The 10990-nt window shown below is 43.5% G+C and overlaps 1 protein-coding gene across 1 annotated transcript in view; it reads left to right on the forward strand.

The window, feature by feature from the left end:
- CUNH17orf67 (chromosome unknown C17orf67 homolog) overlaps nt 1-3600 on the forward strand; it is a 40792-nt gene extending 37192 nt beyond the window's left edge. The window contains exons 3-4 of the mRNA XM_073681219.1: nt 1202-1344; nt 3304-3600. Coding sequence (XP_073537320.1) covers nt 1202-1318 — 117 coding nt within the window. The 3' untranslated portion in view covers nt 1319-1344; nt 3304-3600. The remainder of the gene's footprint in view (nt 1-1201; nt 1345-3303) is intronic.
- The last annotated feature ends 7390 nt before the right edge of the window (nt 3601-10990 follow it).

Consider the following 10990-nt stretch of genomic DNA (forward strand, 5'->3'; position numbering starts at 1 on the left):
AGATGATGCATGTGAGATTAACTGTTACAACAGCAATGAGTAATGAGACTAATACAAGGTGACTGTTGGGTATGGGCAATGCAATCATTTTCTCCCTGAGCTATTACTGTGGGCCACAGCTGTCTCTCTGCATACGTGTTGGAGCCATTAGCACCTACAGTAGGTTGTTCCTCCAAAACGTGCAAAAATGTACTTTAAATGGCAACATACGTAACAGTGATATCTGATGAGTCCACTTATAAATGTCAATTATAAACTGCGAGTTTGTAAATCTGTGAGTCAAGCTGTGGATGCCAACTTGTATGAATCAGTGCCCGTTATTTCATTGTCAAAATACACAAATATAGTTCACAAATAGTTATAGACATTATCCCATAAAGGACTTCTCAGAGTTAAGAAAAAAGGGTCAGCCATGACTAAGGTCTGTTCCTGCATTGCAGCTCAGCCCCCTTCAATGAATGTAGATGAGCTGTGACAGCTTTTAGTTTTGGTCTTGACCCCAAACCGAATGGAGAGGGGCAAAAAAAAATGTTTAGGCCAAAATCAGCTACACTATTAAGGAGTTAATATGCATTAAAGTCACCAGAATTCTGCACTAAATTTCTGACATTAAAAATGACACTTTGGAGCTTATTTTTGTAATTTTATTGTGACAATGGTTAAAGATAATTTGTCACCAGTTATATGTTGCCCAATCTGAGAGCAGTATAAAGTAGGGCAGAGACCCTGACTCCAGCGCTGTGGCTCTTACTGGGCTTTTTGCTGTAGTTTTGGTAAGATGCTGGCTTATCTGCTGCAGCTCCGCTAGACCTCTCAGTGATGAACTTTTGTTATGTAGCCCTCGATATTCATAAACTCTGGTTATCCTTACCCTCCAACACTGATTGGCAGCTTTCTGCTTTTGCATTATGTAGGCAGAATGCTGTCAGTCAACTGCGGTTTGGCTTTAGACACAGCTCATCATTAAGAAGACTAGCAGAGCTGCAGGAGATAAAACAGTAATGTTGCAAAAATGCAGCAAGAAGCTCAGTAAGTGAACCAACCCAGGAATCAGGGACTATGACCATACTTTATGCTACTTTCAGATGAAACTGATGACTGATTCCCTTTAAAGTGTCTAAAAATCTGATTTGGTTATTAGTAAAACCAGAGACATTCATCTACTCTGTGCATATAACATTACGCCTTGTGTCTCCCTTAGGAGTACATGCTGTACCTGCAGCGCCTGGAACAGAGGTCTGAGGAACAGTTCTATGAGCATTGGTGGAATCCTCACTGCCAGCCTCACTGCAATCGCAACATCATAAACCCTGTTTAATATATACCGTGTTCCGACACATGAAGGTATAAATCATCAAGATCCATGTCTGGTCTTTTTTTATTGGTTTAAAATAGGCTACGCAAGAACTGCTATGCTTATTAAGGTACATTCCCGTGAATTCACCCATAGGGGATTTGCTCTAGAATATTTTTGCAGCAAATCCAGATTTAGATTGGGTCTACACAGCGACTTTAGCTGCAACACATATTGAATGGCCATAGATGACTATGTTGCGCTGCTACATCGCAGTGTGATGCAGGTGAATGGGGTTTTGCATTGCGGCACCTAGGTCACCGCATTGGCGATAAGTCACAGTTTTTAGATATTTTCTTGTCACTTTACCATATTCTCCTGCATTATGCTGCGATGTAGCGGCGGCACATAGCGATCTTTGGCCATGTGACCTGTGCCACAACCAAAGTCGGCATGTAGCCATAACATTCAGAAGATTCTTAGTGGCAAATCTTCATCAAATAGTGTGGATTTTAGGGTAGAAATTTGCAAAAAAAATACCAGGGACTTGAATTATTCACTTACAGAGTACCTAAACATTTTTTATATAGTTTGGAAAGTTATGAAACTTTGCAAATTTCATTATTAGGGTATTCATCTTCATTCTTGTAAAAACTTGCATGCAAGTGGCTTGAACACACCGGCTTTTCCCCTGTTTGTTTGCCGGTTGTTTAGCTGTATTGATATCAGAATGTACTCATGTGGAGTACAGATGATGGCAGTGAAAAGGTGCTGACCCCCTCACTGCCATCATCTGTACTCCACATGAGTATGCTCTGATATCGAAGGCAGACAAAAAGACTAGGGAAAATCAGGGGTTTGGAAGCCACTTTTATGCAATTTTTTTACAGGAATGAAGACAAATTCCCTAATAAAGATAAATGCAAATTTTCATGACTTCCCTTGCTGGACAAAATTATTTAGACATAGGAAAGTTTAGTTATTATTTGAGTGAAAATAAGCTTTTGTGACACAATCAGAAGCAATGATACAGCACATTTTAGGGGAATACCCCCCTTTTTTAATTTGAAAGGACATGTATCTGTGTAGCTGCCCCTTTTTCCCTTTACATAGACACAAATAAGTTGACAACCACGCTGCTTCAATCTTACTAGTTAATTGGAGGAAATATACACTGCCAGCACTTAGTGAGTAGTATCAGACTGTGCAGGAACACACCCAATTGACAAAGGCAATGGTATGACCCAGTTCTCAATTTATTTGGGTATTTCCAGGGCAAATAACAGAAGAATAGCACAATGCAGAATTCTAAGAAAATATGCTATTGAATGCAAATGTTTATCAAATTGATAGGAGAGTCATGTCAGGAGAGCTAACAGGTCCTCTTTAAAGGGAATATGGTCAGTAGAATCAAACCTCCTAAGCCGTCTGTATGGGCATGTAGGTCATAGGAAGGTGAATAAAATGATACCTTGATATCTGTGATCCGAAGGCTTATTCCAAAGAAGTCAACATATTTTTAAATCTGTAAATGAGCTGTTACGATCTATTGGCCAGAAATAGATCTCCCTGAGAATCTGCGTCCAGAGCTTATTTTAAATGAAAGGGGAATTACCAGTGTGAGATATATAGATAATGAGAGCAGACTGTCAGTCATTACATGTCTCACACTGGTAACACCTCCTTTCATTTAAAATAAGTTCTGGAGTCAAGCATTCTCAGGGAGATCTATGTCCGGCCCATAGATCCTAACAGCTCATTTACTTATAAGAAAAATGTAAATTTCTCAGGAATAAGACATCGGATCGCAGATATCAAAGTATCATGTTTCTCAACTTCCTATGACCTTCATGCCCATATAGATGGTTTAGGAGGGTTGATCCTATTGTCAGATTCCTTTTAAAGATGAGAAACTACTCCATGTAACAAATATTCCATTGCCATAGAACTGTATCAGTGAACTAAAAAATTTGTATCCTGAAGAAATATTTTGTCTATTTTTCTTACAGATCTGAACCTGATCAGAGGAGATTGCTTTAAAAATGCATAAAAAAAGAATTTGCTTAATGATGACTCCCAAATATTTGTCTAGGCATATAAGCCTGGTATCTGGATCACACCAGAAATGTTGGTACATTATATAATGTAATAGGAGCATCCTATCAACCTCCATTGTACCAAAGTAATCTTATTGTGTATTTACGGGTCAATATTATTAAGTGGATGAAAACTTTTGCTTTTGATCATCAATGAACATATATAGTTTCAATTGTATATTTTATGCTAATGTTATATACAAATGATAAAAAGCCTTAAACATTGTATTCCATTGTATATATGCATGTATGCAGTATAACCATATAAACTCTTAAAGTGTCTACTACAATAAAATTATTGTAATTTCAAAACCCCAAGCGTGATGTTGATTGGGAGACAACCCCTTTAAGGTGATTTTCTAGTATTCCTTACCGCATAGGAACGTAAAAATCTTGAGGTAATTGAAAAAGAAAATACTTCTGCTGCAACTAGGGGCAATCTAGTTTATTTAATCTTAGAGGGGTTGTCCGGTCCAGATCGATAAGTCTGCAGCCACTCTGTGTGACTGCAGATTATAAATCCCCCCATCACACACACCATGAACTGTGGGGATTCACCGGTTTCCAGCACCGGAGGGTATGTATGAGTTATACATACTCCCGGCCAGAGTCCATCCAGTGGACGTGGCCTAGCTCAGTATAAGTGTATGGAGCGAGGCTGCGCCCGCTAGTTGGGGTCTGGCCTGGAGTTTGTATAACTCATACATACGCTCCGGTACCAGCTCAGAAACCGGCAAATCTCTGCAGCGCACAGTGCCTGTACTGGGGGGATTCATAATCTGCAGTCACACAGAGTGACTGCAGACTTACCGATTTGGACCGGACAACCCCTTTAATAGGAGCTGTGTAAATCCATATACAGTTAGCTCCCTCTAGTGGAAGCTGTGGGAGACAAACTTATGATTTAGGTGGTTTGTTATGTGATATGACCTGTATAAGAATCATATATAAAATGAAATCTAGATTAAGTTAAATGATAAATTACCTTTTGTGCTCTTGACCATCACCATTAACCTCTTTACAAGCGTATAACCTTTTATAATAATCCAGTGTATAATTAGTCCTATTCAGGGTGGCCAACTTGACTTTTTATTATTTTATGGACAGTTTACCAAAAAATCATAGACAGGCAATATTTTTTATGGACTCATTGGAAAACCACAATAAATCACTATGATTATAAGGGGTACATGTATAAAGCCCCTAATTCTGATATAAAGACATCAGCTGCATTCACTATAAACTGATGATAATTACAGTCACAATAATCTGTATAGCTTCAGCTTCAATAAAATCAAAGACTCCTTAAATTTTTACAGACAGGTAAAAAAATTGACCTATTTTTATGGACTGTCCTGTAATTTCAGGACAGTTGGCAGCCTTGGACCTATCCTAGGAATAGGTCATCTATTTTAGATATGGTGAGAGTCCAATATCCCCACTGAGCACCGTTTGCAGATCCCATTGTGCACCCCGAGCCACCACTGCATAGTTCTCAGGTGCTGCAGCTTGGCTCCTATTGAAGTGAACAGAAGCTGAACTGATGAACAGAATGATCTGCTGTGTGTGCGGTACACCCATTACTGTCCTAAGGATAGGTCATCATTATCTAAGTCCTGGACAACTCCTTTAAGTGATAAACAATAATCAACTGTAGACCGTTGTAACCCATCAGTATGAAAAGGAGTGACAGGAGACATCATAAGCTTCTCCCCTAAAGACAACTTCTGCAAGGAGTGTATTTAAATATGTGTTGTGACATGGTTTTATTGTATTTTGTGAGTAATGTGATTTGTGAATCTGCATAGAGATCTATAGGCACTAAGTGATACAGTTACTGTAATGCAATGTGATTAATGTGTAGTGTGAACAACCTATGGTATATAAGGAAAGCCTATGGTTAGGTTTAGAGTATAAGGCATAGCATAGTACTTAGGGATTAAGTTAGAAAGGGGAAATATTAATTTGTGGGCATACTAGATATAGAAAGTAGGACGTATATTGGTATATTGCACAGGTTAGTATACTGTTAAAATGTTTGGGGCTAGCCCAGCATGGGAGGGGAAAGGATCAGTTAAGAAGGGGGGCACTTCCTGGTTAGTGCAGTGAGTCTAGAGTGAGAGATTAGATTAGATAAAGAAAGTGAGAGCAGTGTTCAAGGCCAAAGGGCTGTAGGGCACAAGAAGTACGAACTGTTCAGGCAGCATGAGAACATCGATTACAGTCTTCTGCGGACATCCCTGCAATGTTCGGGGCCTACAGCCAGAACTAGGTATTGGAAAGTGTGCCTTATTCCCTTCCAACAAGTGGAAGCCGAACAGGGAGATGCAAGAGGCAGACAGGACGGGTCTCATGAGAGCTGCAAAGCCAGATGGAGTATCCTAGGGGCCAAGGGAGCTATTAAGCGAAGGGATAGCTCAGGCTGAGCATGCAGAGAACATGGAAGCGTACTGTGCTGAATCAGCAATTGAACATTAATTACTAAGTAAAGTTTAACTGTTTGGTATGAAGCAAGTGTCCCCTGATTTATGTGTGGCTGATCCTGGCTCAGAGGACGTGGGTGCAGCGGAGGGCTTTGGCCTGAATGTGAGTACACCGCACCGTACACAGCCTAACACTAAGGGACTGGGACACTGTTTATTTGTGGGGTGCCATGGCGTGGGAACGCAGCCCCTTGACAAAGACTTCTGCACTGTGCACCTTACCAGTATTCATCATTCATTCATGTTTTCTGACTCTGGCGCACTAGAAGTTGAAAGATGCATCAAATTTTACTCTAGCAGACTGTGAGTTCAGATTGGTCTACATGAATTTTCCTCCATTAGTTTAAAGAGAACCTGTTATTAGGGTTATGCTGCTGCATATTAAACTAAAGGTATGCCCATAATGGCGCTGCTTTACTGAGTTAATACATACATTGAGTGAACATATCCGCAGCCTGGTCGTTTTAAAATCATCATTAGAAGTTTTGGTCTCCGTGCATCTGGGTGGGAGTGTGGGTGGGATCTTCCGCTCTGCCAGGCCCTTCCGCAGAATCTGGTATCTTTAGCCTCTTCCTTATTTAAATTTCGCGCTGGCGCCGTCCTAGCCACAGACGACTCTTGCGCAGATTGATCTTGTGGTGGACTTCAGTAAAATGGCGCCTTTATTGGCGCATGTGCAGATTGACCTCCAACAATCTTCAGTAAAATGGCGGTGGTGAAGGTGCATACGCAGATTGAGATTTCAGCTTGTTATTGAGCCTGCACCATCCATGGTTACGACCACTCATAAAGTGACAGTTAGTGGTCGTAACCATGGATACCGGAGCTACTGCAATGCCCTGCACATGAGGAAAGCGACATAGCGAATCAGAAGAACTATACTACATTTCTAATTGGAGGTATTTGCTTATATTATTATTATTACACCTACTACATATTGGGATAGGATCTTGGCGATGGGAATACCCCTTTAAAACAAATAAATGTTTTTAAAGAGTTAAACATGGACACAAGCCTGGTAATCACATTAGTGACAGCCCAGATTCTCGTCATTGAAAGGTCACTATAAACTATTCATTGTACTGTCATGCCTAGAACAAACTGTGAAAACTGCTCAACAAGTAATGACTGACTCATCACGAAGTACACGTGTCACAATCAAAGCTGCAAAGCTGGAAAATCGTCCGGTCAATCCGTGCTAAAACTTATACCATGTACTCATATAAAAGTATAAGAGGTTTTTCGTGGACTGAAATGTGATAAATATTGTATCTAGACGTGGCCAAATATTTTGAGACTGACGCAAAGTTTGCTGCTTCATTGTTTTTAGATCTGTTAATCAGATGTTTCTGTGGTTACTGAATTAATTAAGCATTTCAGAAGTTTTTATACTTTTATTAACAAATCCATCAAGTTTATGCAAAGACTCAATATTTACAGTGAGGGACGGACTGGAACTGAAATTCAGCCCTGGCATTTGAAAGCACACAGGCCCATGTTGTCCCCTCCCCCGAGCCCCAAATGGGGGTCTCTCTTACTAATATTACCCTGCCTGGAGGAAATCAAGATTCACTACAAGACCAATATTCTAATAATATCGCTATATAAGATTGAATAATAACAATACGCCAATAATAATATTGCAGTATAACAGACAAATACCAACTAACCCTAACCAAATATTACCAGCATATACAGTATTGATAATACCACTATACTGATTGTTAAAAGGGATTGTCCAGGCTTGAGGTTGCAATCTATGTGACTTCAGACTTCTGAATTCTCACAGCGCACACTGTCAGGATTCTCCGCTGCTGGCGTTGGCAGTGGGCGGTCACGTGTGCTATTTCCACATGTCCAGCCGCATACCATTCCGACTTCACTTACTGCTGTATTCACTTGTATTGAGCGAGGCCGTGCACGTCTAGTCAGCAGTGACCACATGTATGTGTGGCGCCCCTGCGGGTCCAGTCGCCCACAGAGGTACTGCATCTCACCCAGAGGTGTTGTACCCCACTCTCAGGTAAGGAAGGAGTACTACCCGGGACCCACACACCCACATCCAATACACTCCACTTCAGTAGGGAAGGGCAAGATTGCTCCTGAGGGAGAGCACAGTCCCTGGTCCCTAGCTGAAGAGTGGAACTAGGTAAAGGAGGTGGGTGGGGGGAAGTAGATCAGGGGAGCACAGACAGAAAGGGTATAAGAAGAAGGGGGAACCATTTAGAAGCAGTCAGTTGTGAAGAGAGCAGAGGGAGAACTGGGAGTAGGAGCTCAGTAGGAGCTCTGCTCAGGAGGAGTGAAGAAAGGAGCAGGGACCAGTGAGAGAGGCCCAGGAGAAAGAAAGAGAGAAGAGAGGAGCAGTGAGGAGGGCTCCAGGAGGAACAGAGGGGATCCCAGGGGCACGGTGAGTGCAGGAAGCCACCTGTGCGCCCGAATTCACGTGGAGGGATCAGGCCGCAGAGAGGGGACCGGCCCCTAAACTAGTGAAGAACAACCAGGCTCAGCTAGATAAACGGAGGCTGCTGCATTTTCAAGGTGCTGAAGCTAACAGCCACAATTACATAGCCGAAAAGGTGGCCGCATAGGGTCCAGGGGACTGCACGTCGCCCGACAAGGCCCGAGACCACTGGCTTGGGACACTGATTGTGAGGCGCAGGGCAGGAGGGTGAGAGCCAGTGCAGTGAGACAACCTGGAGAGGTACATAGAACAGGGTCCCGTCCAAGTGCTCCTGAGATACCTGAGTGTTTGCTGGACCCCTACCCGGGAGGACACAGGACAACGTGGGTGGTTATAATCCAGAAAGTGTAACCTGAGGAACTTAACAACTGTGAGTAAAATCTGAAGACTGCACCCCACTGTGTCCTTGAATAATTGTTGTGCCATCACCAGCCCTGCACTACACTGCACCAACAACATGTGCCTCTACAATTCATCATATACTGCCCTGGAGCTTAGCTCTGCCTGTGGAGAGCTGAACCAACTCTGTTGCGTCACCATCAGCTCCAGGGGATCTGCACCGCAGCGGCGGCCCCATATAGCCGCATACCAAGGGTGGCGTCATGAACATTATCTCTAAAAACTTTATTCCCCTTTCACTTTCCCTTTAATTGACCGCCCTGGGTCACGGACCGGGTCACTGCCACCGTGACTTCCCCAGCACCGACCGGCCCGGCTACTGAGTACCCCACGGCCCAGGGGCCCGTTATACGCAAATCACATACTTGAGGTCACATGATCGCCCACTCCCAGCTCCAGCACCAAAGAATCTTCACAGCACGCGACGTGTGCACTGTAAGGAATCACAAGTCTGCAGTCACACAGAGTGACTGAAGACTTTAACTTCAAGCCTGGACAACTCCTTTAACCAAAACCACTCTACTACCACTGTACCACTGTAATATTACCTTTATACAGTGACCAAGTGATGGTAATATCAGTTCTACACCAGTGCTCTACAGACTATATATGTGTGTACTGTGCAGGTTCTCTCCAGTGACATTCTTGCTGCTTGTTGTCATTCATTTTCTGTTTTCCTTTGCATGCAGCCCAGGCCGCCATGACCATCCATAATTTGTCCCTGTAAAATTTAACACAGAGACATCTTTAGTTTACTTCTTTCCCAGAACCCTCCTCACATTCTACCATCTCTATGCAAATCATATGGTCTTATTACCAGTGACAGTAATAATGCCTCTTCTTTGTCATATATACAGGTGCATCTCACTAAATTAGAATATCATCAAAAAGTTAATTTATTTCAGTTCTTCAATACAAAAAGTGAAACTCATATACACACTGTCGTATGTGACCCTACACAGTTATGCTTCCTCTGTACTTCCTTATAGTACTGTACTGTATGGGGGACTATGTTGTGCTCTTAATACTGAATGGAGGACTATGTGGTGCTCATAATACTGTATGCAGGACTATGTGGTGCTCATAATATTGAATGGAGGACTATGTGGTTCTCATAATATTGAATGGAGGACTATGTGGTGCTCATAATACTGTATGCAGGACTATGTGGTGCTCATAATATTGAATGGAGGACTATGTGGTGCTCATAATATTGAATGGAGGACTATGTGGTGCTCATAATACTGTATGCAGGACTATGTGGTGCTCATAATATTGAATGGAGGACTATGTAGTGCCCATAATACTGTACGGAGGACTATATTGTCCGGTCTAAAATTAAAACCTTTGAATCCCCCCAGGGCATGCACTGTGTGCTGGGAGGATTCGCCGGTTTCTGAGCTATTGTAAAATTTACAATACATATCACTCATGTAATGTAAGAAGTGAGTGAAATCTTTGGCCTTGTACTATATATATTTTTATCTGCCGTATCTGTGTGACGCGCCCCTGGGCCTGTGTCGCGCTGCGTTGCGCACGCGGGAGCTTACCCGGAGCCGGATCTGTTTAGGGTTGTAGTCTCGTGGCGGTGACCCGGTCCGTGCCCAGGGAGTCAAACTGGACGGCAGTCTGTTAGCGGTAGAAAATGGTTGATGACTACGCCACCCGTTGAATGCAGCCAGGGGGCTGCTGCTGCAGGGCAGACCGCTGAGGCCGGTGGAAGGATGGTGCAGCGTGATAGTATAACCCCCAACGGGAGGGGTATGGCCTCAGGGCAGCCGACGTGGATGATGGGGGTAGCAGGAACCACTCAGAGACGGTATGGTAGCGTTCAGGGTCTTTACTGGTAACAACGATAGACCCTCCCGGAGTACTTGCTAGCGAACGGGGCCTGGTCAGTCCTTGAGCAGATGGGATCTCCCCTGGCCAGGCGTAGTTGTAGGCCTCCCAAGCTGACTGTACTCTTCTGGCTACCTTGCTAGAAGCTGATGTAAGTAGCCCACGTCCCTGAGTGTACCGTGTGGTGCTCACCCGTATGGCCGGTGACTCGGGGCCTTCTAATGGCTTCCGCTCCACGATGGCGGTGCTGGTCCCACGCGTGCGACCGGGCCTTCGGGCTTCTGGGCCAGGGGACCTGAAATCCCCTGCCTGACGGATTCTGCTGCTGGGTAGAAGTTAGTCCCCACAGCCTCGGACTCCGGGTCCGGTAAAGAATCTTCTTAGTCAGGGCGAGCTCTTTAGCTGCCAGCCCCTGACT

Source organism: Phyllobates terribilis, unplaced genomic scaffold (genome assembly GCF_046119375.1).
Source record: "Phyllobates terribilis strain yellow unplaced genomic scaffold, ASM4611937v1 Scaffold_5__5_contigs__length_657084704, whole genome shotgun sequence".
In the NCBI taxonomy this organism is placed as follows: Eukaryota; Metazoa; Chordata; class Amphibia; order Anura; family Dendrobatidae; genus Phyllobates; species Phyllobates terribilis.